This window comes from Cygnus olor, chromosome 10 (genome assembly GCF_009769625.2).
Source record: "Cygnus olor isolate bCygOlo1 chromosome 10, bCygOlo1.pri.v2, whole genome shotgun sequence".
In the NCBI taxonomy this organism is placed as follows: Eukaryota; Metazoa; Chordata; class Aves; order Anseriformes; family Anatidae; genus Cygnus; species Cygnus olor.
In genome coordinates, this window is record NC_049178.1 from 8,666,156 (window position 1) to 8,693,926 (window position 27,771).

Below are 27,771 nucleotides of genomic sequence, written 5' to 3' on the forward strand. Positions count from 1 at the left end.
ATACTGCCAGGGGAAGCCGTTCGTGTTGGCTTTAGTCTGGAAGCCAGTACAACAACAGGAATGTTGCTGTGAAGATCTTTGAGTGTCTGGGAATGGACCTATGCCGCCTTTTAACCTTGCACTGACTATGTAACAAGGCATTTGGGCAGCAAGGCTCCTGGACACAGAGCTCTAACTCTGTCTCCCATGATCTCTCCCTTTAGGCATCACTGGAAAAGACGGTTCCAGGCCCAGCAAAACTACTGGTCTTAGGAAGTCTCTGAGTAACATCCCTGCCACAGCTCAGTAGTATGCCACCTGCTCATGTCTTGCTGAAGCCAGAGGACTGGAAAGCAAATAGCATTCTTATTGTTATATTTTGAATTCTCCTTTTGTGATAATCTTGCCCAATCTTTCTCTCCTGCTGTCTGCTGGCTTACCCCAGCCATCCAAGCAGGGACTTAAAGAACAAAAAGAAAAATGCTTTCTCAGGGAGATGCCTTTCACAGTTTGTAGTAGATTTTTTGGTAAGGATATTATCTTTTGTAATAATACTTCGATAACACGGTGCCTCGTGCTGCCACAGATAGCAATAGTTCAATAGAAAGACAGTGTTGACTCAGTAATACAGATACAGGAAAGGAAATCTATTTACATAGCTAAATTCTGAATTTATGTCATACCACCTCTAGTAGATGACGGAGTGGTCCCAGGAGTTAAATTTTGCTCATTTGCTCACAGGGACTGTATCTGAAAGACACTTTGAGTCCTTCCCTCCCTGTATCGGAAAAAAAAAAAAACCTTCATGGCATTTCCAGCTTACGTAATGTTGCTCCAGCGGTCAGTAATTTGGATGCTTCAGAGGAAAGCTCACACCCTGGCATCTTGAGGACTGACTCTGAAATTTTTATCCTAGCGCTATCAGCTCAGGCCATCTTCCATTAACTAGCTTTTGGCCTGATGGCACTCCCCATGAATTTGATAGCAACTCTGAGTGAACAATCTTTACAAGCTTAGTCACAACCACTGGATTTCATCACTTCCAAGGGGTGTCTCTAAAGAACCAAAGCAACCAAAGGTTGCTTCCTTGCAGAGCTGCAGGATTCAACTTAAATCACTGTTGTACCTTCATCCATAATGTGCGTTTGTGGGGTCCTCTAGTGTTGCAGCTATGCAAATAAAAGCTTGTTGATACAGTTTAGTTTTGGGAGACAGCAGTATCCTGTTGCTCTGGGACAGGGACTGAGAGCAGCACATTGTATGTCAACTCTGCTTTCAGTGTCGGAGCTGATCTTGCTAAATTCTGAGGAATGAGGATATTTCCATTACCCACTTAGGAACAATGAAATCTTGTGGTTATTTTCCATCTGGTGGATGCTCTGCCTGCCTATTAAAGGGACAAAGTGGGTATTTCAATTATCTTTGACAAGATGTAAAATTGGCTAGCTTTACAGTGTTAAATATTTAAACAGAACATAATTGGCTTTAAATTTATGGCAGTGCATACCAGAATATTGAGCTCATTTATTATCCTTTCATCAGAGGTCTGTTTCCTTAGCAGGTATGTATTTAACACAAGAAAATGTCTGCAGGATTAAGAGGAAGGACTGACTGGAGAAAGAAAATAGAAAAACTGTTTTTTTCTCCTCTAGATCATTTTGTCCAGTCTGCCGTGTAGTAGTGACCAGGGTTCTGATTATGTTAATTCTGTGTTGTCAGGTTTACCCTAACAGTAGTTTCTTGTATATGGACTTTGGTGGTCTCAGCAGAAAAAACTGCATCACGGTAACCTTTCTTGCCTCCTCTACCACGTATCGGAGAAATCAAGGATTAAATGGATTGGATCACAGGGTCTGACCTAAACCTTATGTGAGGCATGCTGCTGTATGTGGGAAGTCTGACCTCCTCCTGCTGCATGGATAAATACAGGTGGGACACCATGCATTCAAGTCTGTAACTATCAATAGTTACATGAGAAGATCCAACTGGTGTTCCTCCAAGTTCAGGTTAGGGCAAGACGCAAGATTTGCTCTGCATCATTTTTTTAGATGCAAAAGTTCATCTGCAGTTCACGTCTGCATTCAAAGGGCACCCCAGTGATACGCTAAGATATTTCACCAACTTCTATACCTGATTTGTGAGTGGATTGGCAAATTTAACATTTTCCTTCAAGACTGTACTGTGTATTTAATTGAGCCCTATTGCCTGAGAGTAATAGCTGTTACCATGTGAAACTGGAATTTCAGCTTCTCCTAAACGGATTAGGCATGGCATCTGTAAGAGACTTGAGCTTTTCTTATGACACTAGTCAGTCCTTTCTCAGCTGGTAACATGCAGTAGGGATGGAAACTGCCTCAGTTAAATAGTAAATCCATTTGATTCAGGTCAGCAGTGGTCTTCTGGGATATGCACTCAAAGTACTCCTCTTAGGGGGAAAAAAAAAAACTAGTCTTTGCTACCTCTTAATATTCTATTGAGAAACCACAGCAGAAAACAGATTTCTCTAAAAAATGTAACTGCTTGGGAACAACCATAATTCCACACTATTAGGAGCCACTCTTCATGTAGTTGAAATCCCAGTCCATAACTTCAGCTTCCACTTTTATGCAGAGACTTAGAATGAAAGTCAATGTCTATTAAAAGCAGGCAAAATTCCAGTTGTCTTCAGAGAGGTAGGCTGGCTCGCATGCTAGTTTTTCTTATTTGAAAGATAAACACTTTTTATTCCCCTGTGTAGCCAAATCCTACCTCTAAACAAATGCATTTCAAATGTTTCTAAGCTTAGACAGTGGGTCTGAGTCAAAAAACAGGTCACTGCAGTGGGATCAGAACAGTGGAGATGACAAGGTGTGTTTTCTAGCAAAGTTTGGAAGATTCTCATAAATGGTTCTCATTTTGGTGTAGGCATAAAGAGTTTTGACTATTTGAAATTAGCCTCAGAGTTTGTTTTTAATAAAGGTATAAAACGTAGCACCTCAGGCTTCTGCTTTGCCTCCTCCATGTGCAACAACCTCAGCTCACACGCATCTCTAGGCAAACATGTTTCTCTTTTCTTTACTGGAGTTAAAAAAAAAAAAAGTTTTGGACATTCTAACACACAATTTGGTCACTCAGGAGCACCTGCAGACCTATGTGAAAACAAGGAATAACGAGTATGAGGAATCATGAGGAAAAAAAACCCAAGTGTTGGTACCTAATTCTAGCCTCTTGTGTATCTTACAGTACCTTGGAATTGGCTTGACTACAATACAGGCTAATTCTGTTTCATGTCTATACCTAGAGGTCTCCACAGCGAAGTCTGTATATGCCACATAGTGTATATGCCACAGCTTTTTGTACAATTAATTCTGTTCCTCTGTATAGCCTCTTCAGGTCATCTGACAGCTTTCCTAACCAGTCCCAAGTTATGGGTTTGTGGGCCAAAAAGTGAGGTAGAAAGCAAATTTGTTCTCTGAAACACACAAAAAATATCACCATGGAGCTGCCAATGGTGCTGCCCACAATGTTCACCCAATGTGGGTGAAGCTGTCCTGGACAGAACTGCAGGTAACCCAATAAATCCAGAGTTTGTCTCAGAATTCAGCTGGTTTAAGGAAAATATGGCCAACAGACAAGTTGGAATTTGTCCTTCTGCACTCTGGGTGCCTGGGATGTGCTAGGCTGGAAGCGCCTGCCTTCCTGACTTCTCCACTAAGCCTTCCCATAGGGGTCTGAGTTTCCACACAGAGGAATACTAAACTTTTAACTCTGCAGAGCTTGTCGTTTGAAGTTTTTGATGCTTACTTCAGACTTTGAAAGATTAGGGGAATTCACTGTGTACAAAGTTACCAACAGGTACCAAGGGTATACTCCAGTTTTCCCTGGAAAATGTAAATAGTAGGGAAAAAAGAAAATCACACAACATTTCATGTAAATACTTTAATTATATTTAAATGCTTAAGACACAGAAACACTTGAATTAAATTACATCATAATGCTTCTGCTAAGTTGTACATATACGTCCAAGAACTGTGAGTGAAGGCGCTATTGAACTAAAAGAATACTCCAGTGCAAGCCCAGCAAATACCCATAATATTCTTTTAGTCTTGTTTTCTGTACTTCTTTAATCTAAGGGCAGTCATCACAGGACAAAGCCTACCATTGCAGGAAGAATGGTTAAAGAGAATTCCTCTGCAGGTGTGTTTGTTATATGAGATATCTCAGCATTAACGTGGAACAAGGTGCCTGTTTTTGTACCCGAGCTGGCAGATGCACTGTTTGGCAGCTGCCTGTGCAATACATGGAGTGGTCTGAGGCAACAGCCAGCTTATGGTTGCCTTTTATAGAGTGTAAAATGACAACAACAAAGTTCCAGTCCTATGAGTTCTAGGGGCTGAACACTTGCAGGTTAGGGCATGCACCATTGCCACCGCTTGCGTCCCCATCCTGCTGCAAAGCACAGGAGTGTGACGGGCAATGATGTGCCAGCTGCTGAAGGGAAAAATCTGACATCTCTGTGGCTGGCTGTCCTCAGGGAGCACTCGGAGGAGAGATAAAGAGATGGTAAGTTGAGGCAGGGGTGGGGTGGGGGTTGCTTTTTTTTGGCTGGTCATGTAAGCATAACCTCGGGGAAGACCCACAGATGGTGGCCTCCAAATTCTAAGGACCTACACCAGATTACACCAAGTATTTGTACCCACACCCCCTTCCAGCAGTCTCCCTGGCGCGCAAACCTTGGCAAGCTGGGAATGCCTCCTGCCATATCTACCAGTTATAAAGGATGGGCCATTTTCTACACGTGCTGACACTCCTAGACTTACTACACTTTCAGAACTCTTTGGTTTTAAAAAGGAAGGGGGATACTGAAAAAATAAAGCAACTCAGTCCTGCAAAAATGCTATGAGGGAAGCTGTGTAGTGAAGAAGGTAGAGCTGGTGAGAAACTGTTCACTGCGGCAGGGGTCAGTGGCATGTGCACAGGAAAGTGTTTGCATCTGTGAATAGCAAAAGAAAATCACAGTGGGAAGCAAAAAAACAGGATCTGGGAGAACAAAAACTAGCTAGCAGGCCCAAACTTGCAACAAAGCACATGATACCTGAATTGCCACTCAGTGAAACACCTCCTTGCATAAAGCTCACCTTTAGATCTGCATTCAAATTTTGACTGGCCCTGATTCCCTTTTAACTGGTGCTGTGGATGGAATAGGATCTGACAAACGCATGTGCTGCAGAAAAATCAGTAGGCGAGTAGTATATGGCCGGGGACTGATGCTTGTGCACCACTAACACAGCAGTGAGACAGTTTGATTTGTGCGTTCACCTCCAGGGATCTAAAGCCACCACCCAACCAGGAGTGAGGGTCAATCTCTGGCAGCAAAAAGGAGCACCCCTTCCCCCAGATCACGATGTCCGAACGGGGTGGACAGACGCACATCCCTTCTTTTGATTTTCCCTGCAGTTTCGAGACTGAGCAACTGGGCAGGGAGGATGGGGCACGTGCCTGGTGCTCTGGTTGTACTGGACCCTCCTCTTGTCCTTTCTGCCATGCTCTTTGTTTGCAGTGTGAGAGCCCAGCCTGGACCCTGCTGCCAGCCCCTGGCCACTGTGCTGGCCAGCAGCACTCTAGGCTGGTGGCCACCAGAGGCTCTGAGGAGGACAGCCCTCATGCTGCACTGCAGCATGCCAAGGTGGCCAGAGACCCCTTCACACTCTCTCTCCTGCAGCCCTGAAGGACATGCAGGCAGCGGGGTGCTTCAGGGTTACAGGGGAACTGCTGTCTTACCTGCCCAGACCCACCTTCTGCACTAGCAGGTAACACGAGCAAAGGCTAACACAAAACTCTGTTTCCTTCAGCAGGGAGAAGACTGACTGCAGGTCCTAGCAGGTAAGGAAGCAACCAGATGTTCGGCCACCTCTAGGCACACCTGTTGTAATGTGGAGCCAATACCTGTTAATCCTCATTCAAAAGAAGAAAAATCAAGGCTTAATCTTCTCTCTGCACTGTAAAAACTTCCCTGAGCTGAAGCCCCGGGGATACGTGGTATCAGGGCCCCAGTTTTCTTCAGTGTTCAATTCCTCTCTCTGGCTCAGGCACTGGCGTTCCCAGGTCAGTGGCAGGGAGTCATGTAGCTAGATGTGACAGCCCCTGCCTCTAGCTGTGTGAAATCCCCTCTCTACATATGGCAGCCCTGATTTGGGATATTCACAGATCATCTCCTCAGTTAAGAAGTTATCAGCCAAATGTTCACCATTTCACTTTTTAGAGCTAGTGAATTCCCCATGCTGCAACATCAGCCCAGGCTCACATTTATCAGCATCACACATGCCACAATGGGATAAGCCCATGGTATGTGTTTTCCCTTGTGTGCCCCAGATTACCACTCAGCTAGGAGAGTCAGCTTTCCCAGCTCAAAGAGGCTTTGCCACCGGTCAGCCCTCCAGGGTCTGCCAAAGCTGCACAGGGAGGCTCATTCATCACTTTCCCGGGGATCTGGTGGCACAAAGCCAACAGGGAAGCTGTGTGAAACATGCACCTCTCCTCTCTCCCTGACCCAGAGCGCTCACACGTGTGCTCCGATAAGTTACACTACAACAAAGTGGCCACTGTTCCTAAGCATGCGGCCTGGTAGATGGTGTCTGTCAGCACCAGCCCAGAACCCAGAGCATGGCAGCTCAGAACCCTTTAGTAGTAACGGACACATCAAAAAATGCTACTGCCATCACAAAGGGTTTTCTTCCCAAAGTGACGACTGTTCCCAGTGTTTGTGCCCATCTGTACCACAAACCAGCAGAGTGACCAGCTGGGCTCCGGGACTCAGCCATGCTCGTGAGAAGTCAATGGTTTGTTGGCTCCATCCTCCCCAGTCTCGGCACAATCCCAGAGCAGGGGCAGGTATTGTTCATGCATTGATGGCATTGGCAACGTCTGTGAACACAAGACGGCTGGGTCTTTGGAGGGCTCCTTGATTCGTCAGCAGAATCTGCATTGAAGCAGTGAAAGATGAGACCCAGCAAGTCTGCTTTTTCTCGTGTGCATGACCCTGGGCACAGACTGCACAGTATCATAACTACATTCAGCCTCTTACTAAGGGCAGCAAAGGCATGTCCTGTGAGGACACTTGGTTTGTCTGGTTTGGGGAAAAGGAGGCCAGGACGCGACCTCATGGCTCTCTGCAGCTCCCTGAGGAGGGGAAATGCAGAGGCAGGCGCCGGTCTCTTCCCCCCAGTAACGGATGTCAGGACGCATGGGAACAGCACAAAGCTGCAGCAGGGGAGGCTCAGACTGGTTGTTAAGAAACATTTCTTTATGGTGAGGGTGGCCAAACACTGGGACAGGCTTCCTGGAGAGACGCTGGATGCCCCATGGCTGTCGGTGCTCAAGAGGAATTTGGATAATGCCCTCATTAATATGCTTTAATTTTTGGTTAGATCTGAAGCGCTCAGGAAATTGGACTTGATGATCTTTGTAGGTCTCATCCAAGTGAACTATTCTATTCTGCTCTATTCTATTCTACTCAAGGTGGGGCTGATAGACTAACATGATACTACCAAGGCTGCAACAGAAAAATGCAACAAGCCACAGAGCAAGTCAGCACAACCATGCCAATTTAAAATCCCCACATCATTGGATTACAGGGTGTAGCTTATCCAGGACTCCACAGATTTGCCATGAACTCACTGTTTTATACACTCAAGGCAGCATAAAAAGACTTGAAACCTCAAGAAGGCTGGAAACACGCCACAAACTGATCCTTGGCTGCTGGTTTAGACTCCCTCTCATGTTCCATAAAATCTTTAAACTCGCATACTTTCCAAGCAGAGGTGTCTGTGCATTAGCAAGCTCTGGAGGGATCTAAGGTATCCTGCTGGCCAGTCACTATATAGAAAGCATGCACTTTTACTGTGCTAAGTTTAACTCTGGCCTTGTCATTTCCCCTCTTTATTACCTGTAAGGGAAGTACTCTGTGTGCACTGATAGAGGGCTCTGATGTATGTGCTGCTCAGAGAACAAGATCCTTTGCTTTTATACAGCATTATTTCTCTACTTTCCCAAACCACTGTATAGAATATGCTGATTATCATCCATATTGCAACACATCTGCTGTGTGCTCTTTGTCAGACTGGGAAGCATCCTTCAAGGTAAATATTTTATAATTGCAGTAGTATTTATTTTCTTCTTTCTTCCTTTCTGCCCACACCAAGCTTGCTACAGGTTATCTGAAGGTATAAAGCGTGTGGAAACCAAGACATGTTTGGGAGAATTCATGCTCCTAGAACTGGAAAAGCAAGGGCGATATGGAACAGCTGGAGAGGAATTCAGGAAAGGAGAGATGTCTACTCTAAGGGGAGGTTGCATCACTGGCTAAGAGACATACCTGTTCCAACCATCCTTGCTGGCTCTGTATTACAGAAAGGCTTTTTGTGTGCGATAGCGGTGACAAAGGAAACAAAGAACACTATGAAACTGGCTGCAATGGTGAGAAGCCCTTCGTCCCTATTTCTCCTTCCTCTTGGTACAATGGGGAAGGAGACAGCCTCTTGACAAAGACCCATCTGGACCACTACCCAAGAACACCTGGCATCAAGCTCTCTCCTAACTCACAAATGTAGGAAGCCAGTGGTCTCTGATGACCTTATCATTTCTCAGTACACTCCATGCCTTTGAACACTCAGAAGTGGTCAAAGCAAAGCCTTCCTCCCTTTTCCCCAAATTCAAATAGAAAACTCTCCTCCCTTTTCTCTTTTTGAGCCATGCCTGCTCTGTGCCCAGCCAGGTTGGCCTGGAGGTGCTGACAAGATCAGATGTGCCAAGCCACAGCAATGCACAGGCTTTCTGCCTGCCTTCCTCAGGGCTTGCAACACAGTTCAGTGTTAACAACTACAGGCTTTCCCTTCACAAGACCTTGTTTCACACTCATAGCGTTAGGCAAAACAGAGATACCTTAAAACTGGGTGGAAATGTTTTTATTTTCAGGGGCAGGACAAGGGAGCCTCAGCACCTTGTGAGCATTGAAGCCCCTTCTCCCAGAAAATGGCATTGATCCTACTGTTCCCCTGTGGTGCCCTAAGTGGTAAGCTGTAATAAACTCACCCTTAATTGCTGGAATTGCCCTGTTCTCTCTCATAGCTGAGTAGTGAAAGCACTTACCCTCCCCAGGCTCTTTGTCCTAGTTGCCTTACTCTTCAAATCATCCTAAGCACTCCAAAATGCTCAAGGTGCCTGTTTCCAGGGCTGGCTGAGATGGGGAAAGCCCTCACGGAGTCTCGTATGGTTTCCTTACAGTACAACCCTACAAAAACTCCTTAGCCCTGTAACAAAAGCAGTGCAGGTGCCAGTGGCTGTGATAACAGACTGGCTGGCCGCTGCTGCCTACCTTGCTCTGTGATGCCTGGGAAGATGCTGCATCTCGCCCATGTTCAAGCAGCTCCTGCTCCAGTTCATCCTGCTCTTCGGTGGGATCAAAGTTGTACATTGGCATGAGCTGGTGCCGTAGCTTTTCCAACCTGCCGCAGGAGGGAAGGCAAAGGGTTGGTAAAAAGAAAATCAAAAGACAGAAGGACAGAAGCTCAGGCTGCCTTCCCCGCTCCACAGATAAAGCCTTCTGCATACTGTTTCTCATTCTGCATGAGGATTCAGCTCTTGTTGCTGCTTTCTGGATAATGGTCACATCCTCGTCCTGTGGGGAGGAGGATAAGAACCTACTACACACAACTGGAAGATGCCCCAAGTGCAGCTCCAGGGATTAATTGCCTTCAGTAATCTATGTTGGCAGGCATTATGCACGGAGGAATCAAATGGGGATTTTAAGTATCTGCAGACCTAATAAAGCTCAGAACAAGCTTTATTTCATGGGAAAAACAAGAGGGTGGAATATACTGACTAGGCATTTTGCAACTCCTCTCCCTGCCCCTCTGCCATGACAGCCAGTCCTGCCACGTCACAGTATGCCTGCCAGCACAAGTCTGCTTTTAGCTCCAGTGGCCTAAGAGCAGTACTTCAACTATACTTGTCAAACTATATACTTGACTGGAAGTATATAATAATAAATAGAAAATAATAAACAGAAATATAATAAATAGAAAATAGGAAAGAGAGACTCGTGGGAGGCTGATGCATGTGGACAGGTTGTTCTTACTCTTGTATCATTACTTCAAGTGACAGAGCTATAAAGCATTACCGCAAAGGGTCTCCCTAAATAGCAGGCAGGTCAGTGATGGAGGATGGATGGATGGCCATGCTCCTGTGAAAACACTTAGGCTGTAGCTGAGTTTTGGGGGTTGGGGAAAGGAAACACCCAAGCTCTTACTGGCAGTGTCACCACAAATACCTATTTTGGCAAGTGTTAGGATGACACATTCCCTCCCTGCCTCTGTACAGGTTTGCCAACACAGCCATTATCTCCAGCAGCGCTGTTTACAGGCCAAGCATTAGCTTCTCTTGTGGCAGTACCCAGACTTGGGCTGCACGGGTAGGCTTGGAAATTTCATAGTGGGCAGCAGCACTTCTAGAAGGTCTGTGGCCCTGCCACAAGGAATCAGACAGGGATTACCACAGCTAGGAGATCTTCACTGCCTCTGCTGTCAGAGATGGAAAAATCAAGAAGTGCGTCTCCCTGCATGCTGCTGTCTTCTCCACTTTCAGATGGGAGCTTAACAAGGAAATTAAGACACTAAGTCTCAGGCTAGAAAGCTGCATCTCTGCACTAAGCTGCTGGCATTGCTGTGACTGCAGCTAAAGAGGCACTTGCAAGGCCACTGTCATTGGCTTGGGCTGTTGGGAAGCACAGAGATCTGGGAACAGTTGAAATGTGAGACCCGTGCCTCTCGCATCAGAGTTTCCAGCTTCTTTATACACTCCTGATCCTTTCCTCTTTTTTAGTGCATTTCACAGGTGAAGCATGAAGAGCTTACAGAATCCCCAACCTCCTCCTGGTCAACAATGTTGTCCTTCCCAAAGCTGCAAAGGAGCCTTGGAAGCTCTGGTTTTAGAAGACGGAGTGCTGAGTCCCTGCTCCTGCCTCATTCACATGCAGCTGGCTGCCCGTATGCTTGCTCTCAGACAACCATTCCTTACGCTCTCCCCATCTCCTGCTCTACTTCCTAGCTCTGCCTGGATTTTGAAACACTGAGTTCCCTTCAGCTACCAAGAGATGTTACTCACCTCTTCCTCTTCCTGATATACAGAACCTGAAGGAGAAAGAAAACCATCATTACAACAGTCCCAGTAGGATGGAGATCAGCTGGGGCAAGAAAATTTCGGTACAGGACACACAGAAAGGAGGCGTAGCAAGTCCGATGTCACTGCGCACCAAAGCAGGGGGAAGGGAGAAGTGACAACTGAAACTGACATTTCACATACATCAGTGTAAGCTTGATAGCACATCCAGTCTGACACTGAGTGCTCGAGTGGCCTTTTATTAGGTGTGTTAGTAGTAGTCAGAGTATTAGGTGTGTATTAAGTGTAGCTTAGCACATTTCTGGTGGCTGCAGGCCATATGTTGCAATTTAAGAGTGAATGAAGAACCTTCCATTTGTGGTTTTCATCTGCAGAGTCCTACAGCATAGAAGCATCGTTACCCCCTCCCCAGTACAAAGGGAAGAAGCAAAGAGGGCATGCTCAGTGACTTGCCTCATGTCAGCCAGTAAGAGTGGCTGGGCTGGGAGGAAAGCGAGGCTTTTGGCCTCCAGAGCCTTGTTCTGAGAACTACGAACGCTGGCTGTTGCTCTCGGGAACTTATGACCGTTTCCAGGATAATGTTTCCAGGTTCTCTTTAGGGGCTTTTGGAGAAACTCCTCCTTGGGCCTGCAATGAAATTTTGCAGTAGTCCCTTTCCATAGGCTCCTCTGCTGGTTGTACTAGTGAAGCTCTTCCTCATACGAGGAATGGGAGCTTGCTGCTACCTTCGTTCTCTGTTGGCAGGTAAACGATCTGGTTATATATTGAAAGAAAACTGCAGCACTTGCATTGTCTCTGTCAGGCCCAGAACTAGTTTCTGAAAGCTTCTACCTAAAGCATTAATAGCAACATTAGTTACATGCAGCAAATCCTGAAGGACTCTGCTGATACCCAGCAAGTCGAACCTCAGAAATGCGGTCTAGAATGAGTCAAGGTAAAATGAATTTAGGCTGCCTTAATTTATAAAGCCATGCCCACAGAGGAGATTAACATGGTTCAACGGTCTGCTTTAAAAGTTAAGTTGGATGAACTTTCTTGTGGGCCCCTGGTGTTGACAAGGTTTAAATCAATGCAGCTGTTCCAGTTAACAAGTCAGAACAGACTGACTTGTTTGTCAGTCTGCTGCTGCTTTGTGTTCTTTTAATTGAACTTCCTCTTGCTATTAAAATAAATACCGATGCTATATATGGATTCCTCTAGGCCTGCTGAGCAGCCTGCTCGGACTAGACCCCAGGCAGACTGCAGAAGTATTGGAGCACTAGATAAAGGCGTTAAAAAGAAAAGGATCTTAAAGGCCTTAAAAAGAAAAGTTCCCACCAGTTCTGGGTGAGCCTTTAATATAACACACAGAAGTTATTCAACCCAAATCAGTCCTAGAGCCCCTTTGATACCCCCCACCCTCGACAGACAGAGCAATATTTAGCAGGGTCTCTTACCATAGCTACAGCCAACCCAATCACAGTAATGATCCCAAAGGACAGCAGCATTGTGCTCATGCTGGGTCCACTGCTGGCCACATCTGGGATTTTGGTGCTGTTGAAACTAGTAGTCTCAGGGCTTACGGTAGCTGTTTCTGGTACAGTCACATCCAGAGTTGTTCCTGGGTCTGGCTTGGCCGTTGCGGTGGGGCTGTGATACAAGTCATGTACAGAGGGTGAGCTGTAACTCATCCTGCCAGCTCCTGGTAGCTTCTTTTACCAAGCTGTTGTCTCCAGCCACTCAAGAGACAGGTTCCAGCTACAGTAGTGGAGAGCTGCCCCTCATTTCAAGGACCCTCATGTGAGACCTATCTTGTAGCATCATCGCTGATGGCTTTTCTTCATGGAACCACACTGGTTTCTGCCTTGGAAAGGAAGAGAGCAGACACATAGTGCAAATAGAGACAGACACCTTTCCCAAAGCCTCCCAATTAACTAGCACAATTTTTGAGAGCAGCTCAGAGATGCCCACTCAAAATAAGGAAAAAAAAAAATCAATAAACAAACCATTTTTCCCCCAAAAGAGCCTCCAAAGTCCTGCCTGATTCGGCTGAAGTCAGTGATTTGCCCTCCCCTCACTACTTCAGCTCAGCTCCTTGCAGGCACTTGGCAGATCTGTGTGGGGCCAGCCTCAGAGCCCCTGCCTTTGTCTGCTCCAGGCTGAGCCAGGTGGCCTCCATCCATACCAGAAAAATAGCATCTTCCTGCTTCTCTTCTGTCTCTTGCTTTCAATTTACAGAAAGTTACAGAGATCCCCTCAAGTTTACCAGTGAGAACAGATCCAGCAAAACAGCAATCACCTCTGAGGCATCCATAATTCGAGGTGTTTTTCTATTGAATCCGAAGCAGGACTGCCCTCCAAAGCAGTCACTGCTGACTGGCAAGTCACTGCCCTGTCCATCCACCCACTGTCCCTCAGCCCACGCACTCTGGAAGGCAGCTTCCTTAAAGCAGCGGGTTGCACTGGTCCCCCATCTGCTGCTAAAGATGGTATTTCTCAAGTTCCCCGTGAAAGCACCCACTCAGGCTTAGTCATGCACCGCTAATTATTGGTATTAATTTTAAAATGGGTCCCATTTTGGATTGCAGTTGTGAAATTTGACAGATCTATTCATGCTGAAAACATGAAAGGCTTTAATTGTTTTCATGCTTCTATTGTGGAAATGATCAGGAGTTGCAAAACACCATGGGATGATCCTATGGGAAGTATCTGCACAACTTTGTTTATAAAAATCACTGTATATAGCCTTAGTTCAGCAATTGCTTCAGTGAAAACACAGCTACCTCTGGAGCAGAGTAATACAGATCCCAAGAACTACAGTAGCACTCCTCTGATAATTTCTCTGTACTTTAGCAGACGCTACATCTCTGAACTGGAATGCAACCAGGACACAGGGGTTAATGAGCTCTGAATAGAAAAAGATGTGCTTGCAAAGAGAAATGAGCCATCGTTCAGCTCTACTGTTCTATTCTGGGCAAGGTTATTGCGCAGTTCCCATTGCTGCGATGCCTTACTGCTGTCCGTAACTGCGTTAAGCAGCATGATTAACATCTGTCACTAACAACTGAAGCAGAGAAATTACACCAGGCAAACAGCTCCAGGCCTCCCCGTGGCCTGTCAGCAGCCTGACTAGCCATCTCGACGTGCACAGCACTTGTCCTGCATCTCCCCGAGCATGCAGACCTCTCACCACACACGCAGACCCTGTCTCACAATTCCCAGTGAACAACTTTGTGAAGCAGGAGCTGCCGGGAGATTTCGAAGTGCCTGGGAGACTTGTGGAACATGTCAAACTCCCGTGAGTTTCTAGAGAAACGTGAAAGTAGATAGCACTTCTGGCCTGGTGCCACCTACCATCACACTGAGACACGGGTTCCTTGTGGCTGAATGGGAAAGCGTCCTTCACTGACCACCAAACCAGACAGCACCTGGATTCCACCACTGACTACAGTGGAGCTCAGCGGTAGGGGACACCCAGGCCCAGAGATGACAAATTTGAAAGCCGAGTGCCACGGCAGCAGCCATGGCCCAGCAGGGGAAGGGAGGGAACTGTTGCACAGGTATGGGGCAGGGCAGGCAAAGCGGCTGCTCAGAGAGAACCATCGATTTCTGCTATTCAGAGAAACCCTCCACGACAATACTTGATGTTTTATAAAAAGCCACAACCAAGGAAACAAAAATTGGAAAAGGAACCTCAGTGAAAGCAGTGAAGCAGGCCTCAGGACTGCTCAAAGCATAGCTCTAGATCCCAAAGAGCTGCTGAATTTTGGAAGCATAATGGATTAGCCTCCATCTCAATTCAATGTCAGTTTTGGAAAACCACTTGGATGCTGAAGCTGATTTCAAGCCTTTGGGTAAGGCCCCCTTACATATGGGCCAGATATTGTGCTGCTGTGCATTGCTCCTCTGAAAAAAAGTTAGGTTAAAATTAGCTGGCTGAAAATCTGGCCAACTGGGGATGGGGGGGGGGGGTGAAGAGGGGTTGTGCTCTCAGCATCCTGCCCATGCTGAAGGGTTCCCAAGCCCAGCTCTGTAAGCGGTCCTGGCTGAAAGGTTCCCAGCAGAGTTTAGACACCCAGTCCCTGGGCCAGCCGAGAGTATTTCTGCTCCCAAGCCCCTCCTGGCCCACACTGCAGGGGGCCAGCCTGGGAGGCCGAGCGCCCAGGGCCCACGGCTTACGAAGGGGGCGCGTGACCTTTCCCACCACCACCTTCCTTTCCCAGTTGTCATCCTGGCGCCGGAGCCTCGACCTGCGGGCTGGGCACTGCTCCGGGTCTCCGACGGCTGCTCCAGGGCCAGGCACGGCCGCCGCCCGGCCACGGGTCCGACGCGAGGCGCAGCGGGTCCGGGCGCTCGGCTGCGGCGAGCTGGCGGCGCTCCACCAGCCGCTCCTCGCGCGGCCACGACCTCGGCGCCGGGGCTGCGGAGAAGGAGAACACAAGGCGCTGGTCGCCGCCTCACACCGCCGCCTCCCCGCCGCTCCGTGAGGCCGCCGCGCCGGGCGCTGCCGGCACCCCCAGCCCCGGAGCGCGGCGGGGTCCCCCCGGGGAGCGGGCGCGGAGCCGCGGCTCGAGGGAGGCCAGCGCCGAGCGGCGCCTCCCCGCCGCTGCCGGCCCGGCTGAAGCGGCCCCGGGCGGGCGGGCGGCCGCGGCTCGCAGCGCCCCTCACGGCCCGGCCCGGCCCGGCCCGTTCCACCCCCGCGGGGCCGCCACTTACTGAGCGCTGCCCGCGGGGCGCCGCCGCTGGGGCCGTGCCGGGGCCGCGCTGCCCTCAGGAGGGGGGGGCCGCGCCGCGCCCGGTAAGCCCCGCCCCTCCGCTCCCAGTCCCAACGCGATTGGCCGGCGGTCTCAGGGCTCGGCTCGCGGTTGGGCGGCGCTCCGTCAATCAGACGCGCGGCGGCCGAGGCGGCCGGTCTCCCATACGGCAGCCCCCCGGGAGGCCGCGCTCGCCTCTGAGGGGCCGCTGAGGTAACGGCGGGGGGGGGGCCGCGGCGAACCGCAGCCTGCCCCGGTGCGGGCCCTTCGTCCTCTCCTGCTCCCGCGGCGGAGCCCCGCAAAGAAAGGGGCCGGGGAGCCGCGGGCTGCCGGCGGTGCGAGGGCGTGCGGGGGGAGCAGGCGAGGGGAGCTGCGGGGGTCCCCCCGCTGCCGCCCCGGGCTCCGCTCCCTTTGGGTTCCCCGCAGGAGCGCGGCTCCGCCCCGCAGCAAGGGCAGGGCAGGCCCCGGGCTGCGCCCCGTGGAGCTCGGTGTTGGCGGCGGCCCGGCTGGGAGCTGACCCAGCCCAGCACCGCTGCGTGCGGTGACCGGGAGGCGTCTCGGGGTCGGCGCGGTGCTCGGCCGGGGGAAGCGGAGGCGGGGAGGCTGAGGGCTCGCTGAGGCAGGAGCGGGTGCTGAGGGGAACCCGCGGGGCTGTGAGTCAGGGGGCGAGGGGCCTCGTTCCTCGTGGGTCGCAGCGGGAAGATGGGCTGGCTGCGCTGTTCTCCATTAAAAGGCAGCTTCAAGTGTGATGTTTAGCAGCTGTTTTATAAAGTTTGGTCTCCTAGCGTCTCAGTGGTTGTCGTCTTTTTGTGTGCGTGTTTTTTCCTCTCTGGCGATGCTTATTTTCTCTAAGAGACTGACTGCCCTTAGGCTGGGTTTGCCCTCGTGTCTTTCAAGTGTTTCTCTTCCCTCTGATTGCACCTTGTGAGCTTTTTCTCCTTCCCTTGCTCTGTAGCCCCCTTGGATGGAAACAACGTGGAAAAAACACAACCCGTGAGCTCAAAGTCTTCTGTGTGAAGCTTGGGACTTGGGGGATTTGAATAGGAGAGGAAGAAAAGAGCTAGGAGAGACTGGAGGCCTTTGTGCAGGAAAGCTGGGTGACCTGTCCTGGGGATGGAGCTGAGGGAGGGCGTGCCTGTGGCTTGCTGTAGGCACGCTTGCTGCTGCCTTGCCATGGGCACAGACTGGCCTCCTCGTAGCTCTGGCCTGTGGAGATAGTCAGATCTGCTAGGAAATGGGTTCCAGTGGCAGAGCTGTTCAGCTGCCACCTGAGGTTGTTTGGGGGTAATCCTTTGCTTTTCTTAGGGTGTGAGTAGCTGCTTTTGTACCTGTTGGTGGGAGTCGGGCAAGCAGTCTGCATCCTGTCAGAAGGGAACTTGTGACTTCTTACTACCCTGGGGATTCAGGCCAGACTTTCCTGTCCTCTTTTCTGTCCACTTTCTAGGCAAGCAAATCTGCAAGCCGGTGCCCTTTTCACTGTGCCCTGAGGAGAATCCATTGACTGTGACCAGCAGATGCTTAGCCATGGGGGCTTGTGCAACACCAGGTGTCCTGTGAGTCTCATCAGTGATTAGATCAGCAGACAGAAAGGAGGAACCCAGGTGGAAGACAGGAGCTGACTTTGCAAGAATGAGATGCCTCACCCAGCCACTGCTCAGGAGGTTCTTGGGTCTTTTGCCTCAGTGTGTGCCAGTGGGATTGAGTCAAAGTCCTGTCCATGGCCCCAAGCAGTCATCTTTGAGGCAGAGCTGTAGTGCAAGACTTGGGCTGGTGACTGCCATTGATACGGTCGGCTACTGGCAAAAGGTGTTTGAGACAAATGGGATCCCTGAGGCACGAGAATCCAGTGAATACATCATGTCATTTGTCCTGGGAGCAAAAACAGTTAAGTAATGGAAAAGGGGTAAGGTCTGTGTGGGCTCTTGCCTTGTTATTTTGATCAAATCCCTTGCCCTTCTTTTTATCTCACAAATAGGAGGTGGAACAACTTTTTCCTCCTTCAGATGGCAGTGCAGAGTATAGTTTATTAATGCCAATAAAGTACTTGGGATCTCTTAAATGCTTTCTTTGTAGGGAATGAAATGTAACCCATTACATATACACTAGCACTGTGCTCTGACTTCTTTGGTGGAATGAATCTTGATTTTGCCTATGCTTCTGACCCCAAAAAGTAGCAGAACAGTTGTACAGGTTTGTTTTTAAATATACAGGTAGGCTCTCCTTAGTCGTTCAGGGTTTCCAAGAGTCCCAGCCATGTGTGCTTGTCAGTGTGCTGGGTCTGCCTGGAAGATGCCATTGCATCAATGTAGATAATGCCTAAGCTGCACAGATGGGCTGGTTTTAAAGTGATGTCTTCAGTTTCAGAGCTTGAACTCCGAAAAACTCCATACTCCGCTTACAGCAGTGCAACAGGAGCAGATCCAGCAGCTGTGTCGCAGGCGACTAGAAAGGTAGGGGAATCCTCTTGCAGTCATTCCTTTGGAGAGTTTCCCTCAGGCTTAATGCAGCCAGAAGAATGGTAGCAGAGGGAAGGCTGAAGACCATCAGTAGCTGACAGGTCATGTTAAAGCTAGTGCTGCATCAGTTTCTCATGGTAACTCAAGTGATAGGCATTTGCTGTTGCTGTCAGGTAGCAAGTCATCTGTCTGTCCTGTGTGGGAGCACAGAGGGTTTAAGAGATGTTACAGAGGAGCAGGAAACTGGCAATACTGACGCTGATGCCGGTATGTTTTCATTAAGCCCTTCTGTGCTTACAGAATTTAACCATGGCTTTCTCAGTCTCTCCTTGTATGTCAGATGCTCCAATCCCTTAATCATCTTAATGGCTCTTTGCTGGACTTGCTCCAGTGCATCCATGTCTATCCTCTGCTGGGAGCCCAGCACTGGACACAGACAGGGCTCCAGTTGGCCAGGAGTGACTTTCCCTTTGTAAATCCATGTTGTCCTTAATATGTTTGGAAACGATCTCCAGGATTATTTGCTCCATGAGCTTCCCCATCATCGAGGTGAGGCTAACTAGCCTTTAGTTCCCCAGGTCTGCTGCTTGATGGCAAACTGATCTGTGGAAATGGAGCTCCTACAGCTCCCTTAGAGAGAGGGCATGTACATGTTGTACGTGCAGTTGAGAGCCTCAGGGCTGTCTAGATAGCCACTCTCACAGGGGTTACTAATGAGGTAAGCACAGTACTGAGAACTTTTCTGTGTTACAGAGCATAGTCGTAAAATGTTTATTTGCTTTTGCCTGCCACAGAATGCCAGTGCAGTATGTGCTTGGTGAGTGGGACTTCCAGGACCTGACTCTGAAGATGAGACCCCCAGTATTTATTCCTCGGCCTGAGACAGAGGTATGAAGGTAGGGGACATAGGGGGGACTTGAATCTGGGCACCTTGTTGCTACAGATGTGCTTGGTGGGGTTGCATTGTGATAAAGAGGTCAGATCGCTCCTAAAACAGGGGCATCCTAAGCTCGTGACCTAGAACTTTTGCCATCTGGCTCAGAGCAAGAGATGTTGCAAGCTAGCATATCCCTTGATTACATCCATTGATGGAAGGACTTGGCTTGCTTTCCTTATTTCTGCTATGGGAATGACTCCTAGAAGTTCAAGAACTTTCCTACTATATCCCAGTGGCTTAGTACTTCGATCTGACGTCAAGAATCTCAGAGTTGTCCAAAGTTTGTTAACAAAACCCTGCAGAAGTAGAGGGGTACTAATGGAAAAAGATATTGGGCTCCAGAGAGCTTCCTTGTCCACATGCAGATTAAGATGGTGCAGGCTGGTAGGAAATGGCACCTGCTGCTTGTCTGATGACTCCCCAGTGGTTTCTGGACAAGCACTGGACATTGAGCTGTAGTTTCCTTTCGTAGGCTGGCACACGGTAAGTTCTGACCTGGAAGTTCTGGGCTGGAGTTAAATGTGAATGTCAATTGTAAAAACACAAAGGACAGCCATATATGATCAAGCTAAAACTTCGTTTTACCCGGTGTCCTTGCTGCTAGGGAAAAGCATAGGAAGTACATGGTGACATATTCCCTGATATTGGCCTAGCTTTCAGCTCATGAACATCCTAGTGACAAAGTCTTTGTTTACTACTCCTCAAGAATTGTTGTTGTTTTTGTTGTTGTTGTTTGGTGGTTTTTTTTGGTTTTGTTCTGAGAACTGGTTTTATTTTTGCAGTGCACATTAACTTTTGGATGGAGTAATTTCCACTGTCTGTCCAATAAGGAGTCCCAGAAGCTTAAGGCTGTGTCAGTCTAATTGTCATTTCTCTGATCATTTGACTGCTGTTTGATGACTGTTGCGATGTACTGGTAGCCTTTTGCTTAGGGGACAGTGCAGTAAAAAGAATGCTGTGTTGGGTGTGTTAAACGCAGAACAACCAGGTGGTCAAAGGAGGTGATTCTCCCACTGTATTTAGGGTTGGTGCGGCCTCACCTTGCATACGGTTCTGGGCTCCGTGATCTAAAAGGGATGTTAAGGTACATGAGAGCATCCAGAGGAGGCAGCAAAGCTGGTAGAAGGGCTGGAGGGCATGTCCTGTGAGGAGATGCTGAGGACACTCCGGTTGTCTGGTTTGGGGAAAAGGAGGCTGGGGGCGACCTCATGGCTCTCTGCAGCTCCCTGAGGAGGGGAAATGCAGAGGCAGGCGCCGGTCTCTTCCCCCCAGTAACGGATGTCAGGACGCATGGGAACGGCACAAAGCTGCAGCAGGGGAGGCTCAAACTGGACGGTAGGAAAAATTCTTTACCATGAGGGTGGCCGAACACTGGGACAGGCTTCCTGGAGAGGTGCTGGATGCCCCATGGCTGTCAGTGCTCAAGAGGCATTTGGATAATGCCCTCAGTAATGTGCTTTCACTTTGGGTTAGCCCTGAAGTGCTCACACATGTGGACTTGATGATCCATGTAGGTCCCTTCCAACTGAACTATTGTATTCTTAAATTAAAAACAGTAAGGGATCATTCAGACAGAATGTCCTCTACTGACAATGTCAGAGGAGATGCCAAGGACTGAGTGGACTTCGGAGACACGAGGGCCCTACTCTGCTTTTTCTGGGGAAGCAGAAAAAAGTATTGAGGAAGTTCGAAGAAAGGAGCAGCTCAGTAGAGAGATGATGCAGTCTGCAGGGTCCTTCAACTGGCACCTCTAGTTATATAAAAGTAAAAGGCAAAGAAAACCAGTGCTTCTGTTATGCTCTTTGAGGAAGAAGTTGCTGTTGAAATCTGTGAGTGGGTTCCAGACAAAACCACTGAAATTCGGAACCCGAGTCTTGATTTGGTGTGGGGTATCAGCAGCATCTCACTGAGAGGCTGCTGGGCCCTGAATCGTGGTAGTGACACCTTGTGCCCAGAGGAGGTGTGAGCGCTCTGTGGCTGTGTTTGGTCACTGTGCTGATGACATTTGGAGCTAGGGCTCTGAGGAACACTTTTGCTGGTCGGAGCCCAAGATGGTTAGTTGTGTTCTTACTGACGGTATTTCTGCTCCGGTTGATTCAAGAGTGCGTTTCCAACCTCTAGCTCCCCATTAATTCCTGAATGCAATATGAGCACTAAAAGCAAAGAGAACTTGCATGTTGTGCAAGTCGAACCATCTGCTGACAAGGCTTCCCCTGGTGCTGTGCTCTAATTCTCGCAGCACAGTGCCAGGCTTCAAACAAAGGCTTATTGTGTACCATGGAGGCCAGGGTTACTAATGCCTGTGAACATGGCTAATGGTGCCCACATGTGGGATTTTGGTAGAAGCATCTCTGCTGGCACAAACTGAAATGCAGTTCTGCAACACGCTGTGTTTGAAACCACTTAACGTACCCTGGGGCAAACATCCAGCGTAAACAGCTTAACCCAAACCTTGTGTTTGTGGGAAAACTTTATTTGATGTGTCATGATACTTACATGAGCTAAAAATGTGCCTTCATGGTATTATGAAAGGCCAGAAGCGTATGATGATAGCTCAGGAATGAAGCTTCACTGTCCATTGACGTGACAAACAGAGTAGTTCTGCCTCAGCAAACAGTCTCAGCAGGCAAGACACTGGAAGCAGGAGGTTAGCAGATGTAGTACACCTTGGCCTTTTTCATGGTGAGCAGAGGAGGGCTGCTCGGTCGGGAAGAAATTAGCCATGTAGCAAGAGAGAAGGAACGGGGAAAAAAAGCCAGGTGAAAGAAGAGCTCGTCTAGAGTAAAAGAGATGAAAGGGGTGAGGGCTAGGAAGGTCTGGAACAAGCAGCCCTGCAGTCTAGGCCTGGGAGCCCAGGCCAGAATGGCTGCAGGTCCTGCATCTGGTGGCTTCTCTTCTGCTGAACTCTCAGCCAATTCCTGCTCCTGTCTTCCCTTGAGATTGTATAGCGCGTCAGGAAAGAGTCACCTGGTCTTGAGACCTGTGAAGTAGAGAAGGTATTCTGCATTAGGATTCCAGCAGGCTTTTGAGCAAATGGCTAAATGTGCTTGGGCTCCTGCATCGCTGAAGTGCTTTTGCTTTGGCTACTTGTGCCCTTCTTCTGGTGTCCGAGGACCTTTTCACGGAAGCACAGGTGGTTGAGGCTGGCAGCAGTCTCTGGAGATCCTCCAGTCCTTTGTATGTGTAAAGCAATGGGTCAGCTGGAGTGTAAAAAGTGGGGCAGGGTCTTAGGTTCCACTGGGATGTTTTAAACTTTCCAGGTGATACACATGTAACTAAAATCAGCCGCTCTTAAACTAAGCTACAAACTTTTCTGAGAGGATGGCGTGAAGTAATGGAGATGTGAATTCAAGAGATGACCACTCTCACACTGGCTGCCTGCAGTTCCTAGTGCTTTTATCAGGGTTAGGGAGACTAACTGTGCAAGTTCACAGCCAGGATGATTCCCTGATATAGCACCATGCAGGTGAACAAAGTCTTATTCCAACAGAACTGTTAAATTCAGACTTCTAGGTAACATTAAGAACATTTTATATGCCGCTAGTGCCCCAGATGCTTTGGCACATGCCTTCTCAGCAGCCCAAACTTGGCTGCATTCCTTCTTACACTGATGAAAAATACATCCCACCTAACCTTTTCCTAGGGCCGCTTTTCTACTGACACAGTTCATCAAGTTTCTGAAGCTTTTGTTGCATTTCCTGCGAACATCAGTGAATTCCTCTGTGGAGAGATGTGTTGTGCACTGGTGCCAAAAAAACTGATCTCAATTTCCCAGACTTACGTGGAAGGCACAAGCAGTCACTGGCATTTGTCAGAGCTGGAGGTGAGGGATGTAGAAAGCTCTGTTGTTGGTTTGAGAGAGGGCTGCAGAGTTTTTTGTTTGTTTGTTTTTTCCACTGCGTTGTTTAATCTGAAAGTAGATGTGGCCGCAGCTGATGAAGCCTGCTTATGATCATACTAGGGAAAGGAGTAGAAGAAGGATCAGACTTTTGCTTTTTTCTGGACTTAATCATCGTGGAGGCACAGTGAAGAATTCTGTGCTCTGCTCCATATTTCATGGGTGTGTTTTGCTTTAGGGACATACCTGTGATGTCTTCAACAGCATTAGGTAATGTCTGCAGCTGGCTATCGCAAAGCTGTTACACTGATCTTCATCCTGTTTAGGAAAAAATATTCACAGCACAGTAAACCCTGGGGCTTGGGATGAGTCGTTGTCACCACACAGGGAGCGTTTGTGTGATCTGGTGTTGGGGAGTTTTCTTGGACAGGAGGAGCGTGGGGACAAGATCCAGCTATTCAGCAGCACCTGGCGGGACACTGCTTTAGGCACGTGGTGCTTCCAGGAACCATGTACTGTGCATAACCACTTGCACAAAACCGAGCTGGTGTCCAGATCCTTTCCCTCTGCTGCATTGGTCATCTCTGACTCAGAGCGTTTTGTGATTCTTTGGGTTGGGGTTTGCTTGTGCTTTGTTTAGTAAGAGTAATTTTTCCAGATTTCCCTGGACTTTAAAGCTGTAATAGAAATATCTCCTCTGCAAAATAATGAAGTAAGTTTCATCTGTTGCTTTCTTTCTATTTAAGATTTGTTTGCAGCATTCTTAGGGCCACTAGTGCTGAAACTCTTAATCAAATAGTAACTGTAAGTAATCCATGTTCTTTAGGAAACAGTTCATTACCAACATTGATATCCCCGGTTCAAGTTGCTTATCTGTGACTGCACACACAAGCCACATGGCACATCTTGTCCTTGGCTGAGTAAATGTAGCTCCCTGCGTTGACTTTTCTAGTGCAGGTACGCAAGCAGCTGCAACATTTGCCTTCTAGTTATATTTTTGTAGCTTCGACAAATGCTCCTGTCTGCTAATTCAAAGACTAAAAGGATGAGGAGGCATCTTTATCACACATTTTTTATTCTGTGGTTACAACAGAGGGGTTCTGGCTCTTGCTATGAGCTCCTAGGCATATGGGTAATGCTATGAAGGCAAACGCAGTATGGCACAAACCACCACCATTGTTTCTCTGGACAAAGAGACACAAGCAAAGAGAGAAGCTCGGTTGACTGCTTTAGTTTTGCCCTGTGTGGAATTTGCCCCTTTGCAGTCTGTTTAGCTCTCTCTCTCTCTGGCAGTGGAGCCCTCTGCCATTTGCTCCCTCTGGGGATATCTTTTTCAGCACATGTGGCTCTGTTCTTCTGTTCCGTGGGAATCGGGGTGGGGATGGGACAGGGAGCCCAGGGTGCGAAACTAGCAGGTCTGTTTAAGAGCGGGATGACAAAGCTGTGCAGCCCTGGAGGAGAGTTGTCGCACTGTCCCCAGGCTCGCCTTCCTCCAGTTACCTGGCCCTCGGTGAGCAGAGCTTCGGGCTCGCTGCTGCAGGTGCTGGGGGTTTGCAGGGATGTGTGGAGCCCAGTGTGTGCCGTCCCCCAAGGCCATCAGTGACGACTGCGGGGGTCTCTTGGGGTAACTTCTGTGATGCACCCAGGGTCGCCGGAGCCAGGCTTTTGCTGTGTGTGTGCGTGTGTTCAGGACAAAGTTTTTGGTTGTGCTCCATCTCGTGAGTTATCTTGGTTATGCGCTTATTGTTGTAATGTCAAGGGATCCATGTCTCAATGCTGTTCAGTCACTATTAATGCGGAAGAAAGCCCTTTTTCCAAAGCAACACCACCTAAAATCCAGGCCAAATTACCGTCACAGCAGCCTTGTGGATCAGAGAAAAATAGGACAAAGAAGAGAACTCAGCCAACCGTGGGTAGATAATTCCTTTTTTTAAATCCAAGTAAATAACAGCTAAATCAATCCTCACCATGACTTCATTAAGGAAAGGTTTATTTTGGTCCAGGATTTCTCCCAAGGAAGTAGTTTGGGTTATGCGGCTTATCTGCTTTATTACCCCTAGAGGGCACTCCAGGCTCAGTCTCACAGCATTCCTGTCGGTTCTATGTCCTGTACCTTATTACAGTGTGATTTCTGGTGTCTCCTGATCCCCTCCTCTCTCAGATGTTTTTTTTTTTTTTTAAAGCAAATGAAAGCTTATTCATTCAGTGGAAACAGAAATGGTCTCCTTTTATCCCCTGCCGCTGCCGTGTGGGTAGTCAGGTTCTTGAACGTTGTGGTGTTTTATTTGCTGGGAGGAGAGCTCCCATTGTGCTTGCGAGGCTTGTCACAGCCCCGCCGCCCCTTCTGCCCCTCAGGCCACCCGGGAGTCCCCTGGTGACACCTCCTTGACCCGGTGTGACCTCAGCACGAGCTCAGACTGCGCAGATTTTTCCATCCAGGTTTTGTTGTGGTGACTGCCGTGAGAACAGAGTGTTGCCCTGCAAAGGGAAGGGGGAAAGCATACTGTAGGGTGAAGAGGTGTGTTTAGCCTGGTTGACGTCCTAGGGACAGAAACGCTGACTCTGTTCCATGCTGAACACTTTTCTTACTAATCATGCAAAATAGACTGTGGCTTCAGCCTCCTATGAGATCACGGAAGGTCATATTAAAAACATGAAAAAAAGGCTTACTGGGTCAGATTATACGGGTCTGTGTAATTGAATATACTGTGTCTTACTGGGGGTTGTAGCAGATGGTAGGAACAAAATTATAAGGAAAAAAAAAAAACAGAGAAAGATTCCCCCTTCTTTTGACAGGCAGCAGTGAAGGGCTGTTCTTAGCCAAAGCTGGATTTGGGGTCATTCTGCTTCATAATCACTAATGGATCTGTCCTCCATTAATTTGTTTAATCCTCTTTTGAGTCTGTCTGTCTCTGTAGCCTCCATGACATCGTTTGACAGTGAATCTTTTGAATTTTGTACTGTAAATGGGAAAAGTATTTTCCTTGTTTCAGACGCTGCCTGCTCGTTTAACAGGAAGGAGCTTTGAACTACGTAACACGTGCGATGACCATTCAAGCTCTCCATAACACTTGTAATTTTTAGTCTTGTCTTAATCCTTTTTCCACCTGCGATTTTTAAATTTTTAACTTGCTTCTCAAGATAGTTTCCTTTCTATGCCAACGTGCTCGGCGCACTGAAACCTCTGGTGTGTACCTGCCTCGGTCAGCTGAATGGCAGGCGTTGTGCTGGGGTGTTCTGTGAAAGCACTTGAAGCAAAGGTTTGCTCAGAGAAACCTTTCATGAAGTTGAACCTGACTTCTAGCTAAGCATAATCATTAACCTTTCAAGAAGGTCAAGCATACGGAGAAGGGAGGATTTTTGCTTCCTGACATGTATCTACAAATACACCGATCCCCAAGGGGGGGCTTCCACCAGTCCTACGTGTCAAAGCAGTGCGCACGTCAGCTGGTTTAATCAGTGCTAAAGGAAGCTTCTGATGCAGAATCACCTTTCATTTCCCTAATTTCAGTGCCACAGATGTTTCTGTTTCAGAAAGTTCAAAAGGTCACAGGGTCTTATGAGTACAGCCATGGATCAGGAGTCAGGAGGTTGGGGGGAGTTCTGGGGGGTTTTTTGTTTTCATGGTTTTGCCTCTGACCAGCGTTCTCTTCAAAGGAAAGCCACTTCTCTCTGTATCTCTGGCTTTCCAGTTTGGGAAATGAGAGGGATGATAGTGCTCTCATACATGATTTAGGGTCCTTTCCTGAAATATCATTAGACTCCTATAAGGTGTATTAAACAGAAATGCAATAGAGCATTATTTAATGGGTCAAAAATTAAATGCCATCTGTCAAAACATAGCTATAAACAAACGTGCTGAAGTTGTAGCATTTCTCTTGTGGCCTCCTGGAGAGCAGATTTTGCCCACAGGTAATATTTTATCAGTATGTTTGAGGGAAAACAATATTTTCTGAAAAAGTGGACTGTGGCCCAGAGGCCGAGGAATGGGAATTACAAAGGCAGCCTGTTATTGTTGTAAAGTAATCAGAACTGCCCTTTGAGCTATCATCGTAGCAGCTTATATACAAAGAGAGAAATAATGCAGCCTGTGCCTTGTGGCAGAGGGGCTTCATCTGGCAGAAGAGCGTGGAGAAAGATGTGGGGAGGTGCTGGGGAACGGCTCACCATAAGCATCCGTTCTCAGTGGGCTGCCCAGCAGGCTAATGTGATCCTCGCGTGTGTTACTGGGGGGCTGCCATGTACAAGTAACGGGGTTAAATAATCTCTGTGAACTGCAATAAAGGAATAGTTGATGAAATAATATGTCCAGTTATCTTACTGACTGGTTGAGAAAGAAATGGAAAACTAGGTCAGGAGAAGAAACAGAAGGTGGATCAGCAACTGAAAAAACTCTGCCTTGTTGTGAAAGACTGTTTAGCTCATCAAAGACAAGCTCAAGGGTTAATTACTTGGCAAAGAGAGCAGAAATTTGTTAGCAGAAGTCTCATTGGTTTCACGGCCAAGTGTATAAGCACTATAAATGCCAAGAAAAGAAAAGGTGTATGTCATTAACAGAGAGTATAATTAACTCCTAAGACAGCATAGCTGGTGCCTCTCTTGCTGGCTTCTTTAAAATCAGGACAGGGTGTTTTGCCACAGCAGATTTCTTCTCGTTCAAACGGAAGTGTAGAA

General features: G+C 48.1%; 2 protein-coding genes and 1 long non-coding RNA gene across 13 annotated transcripts in view; 2 read left to right on the forward strand and 1 right to left on the reverse strand.

Annotated features, from left to right (window-relative positions):
- LOC121075335 overlaps positions 1-11,110 on the forward strand; it is a 26,605-nt gene extending 15,495 nt beyond the window's left edge. Inside the window, exons 6-7 of the long non-coding RNA XR_005822909.1 lie at positions 204-8,433; positions 10,837-11,110. This is a non-coding gene — a long non-coding RNA (uncharacterized LOC121075335). The remainder of the gene's footprint in view (positions 1-203; positions 8,434-10,836) is intronic.
- Positions 3,883-15,881, reverse strand: C10H3orf18 (chromosome 10 C3orf18 homolog). 8 transcript variants are annotated; one of them, XM_040568454.1, is made up of 6 exons: positions 15,829-15,881; positions 15,363-15,532; positions 12,570-12,972; positions 11,119-11,144; positions 9,332-9,461; positions 3,883-6,882 (listed from the first exon to the last, which is right to left on the reverse strand). In XM_040568454.1, the coding sequence occupies exons 3-6, from the start codon at positions 12,801-12,803 to the stop codon at positions 6,772-6,774; spliced, it is 501 nt and encodes a 166-aa protein (XP_040424388.1). In that variant the 5' UTR covers positions 12,804-12,972; positions 15,363-15,532; positions 15,829-15,881; the 3' UTR covers positions 3,883-6,771. The 8 variants fall into 8 exon arrangements, with proteins under 8 accessions (XP_040424388.1, XP_040424389.1, XP_040424391.1 ...); XM_040568455.1 differs by having other exon boundaries at positions 12,570-12,976; XM_040568457.1 differs by having other exon boundaries at positions 15,323-15,532.
- A 66-nt stretch (positions 15,882-15,947) lies between these two features.
- The window catches only part of HEMK1 (HemK methyltransferase family member 1), a 32,819-nt gene continuing 20,995 nt past the window's right edge, over positions 15,948-27,771 (forward strand). Inside the window, exons 1-4 of one of the 4 annotated variants that reach the window (XM_040568444.1) lie at positions 15,948-16,079; positions 17,311-17,750; positions 18,225-18,316; positions 19,117-19,210. In XM_040568444.1, the coding sequence (XP_040424378.1) occupies positions 17,496-17,750; positions 18,225-18,316; positions 19,117-19,210 (441 nt within the window). In that variant the 5' untranslated portion in view covers positions 15,948-16,079; positions 17,311-17,495. Of the gene's footprint in view, positions 16,202-17,310; positions 17,751-18,224; positions 18,317-19,116; positions 19,211-27,771 lie in introns of all 4 variants that reach the window. The other 3 variants (XM_040568445.1, XM_040568446.1, XM_040568447.1) reach the window with 3 other exon arrangements.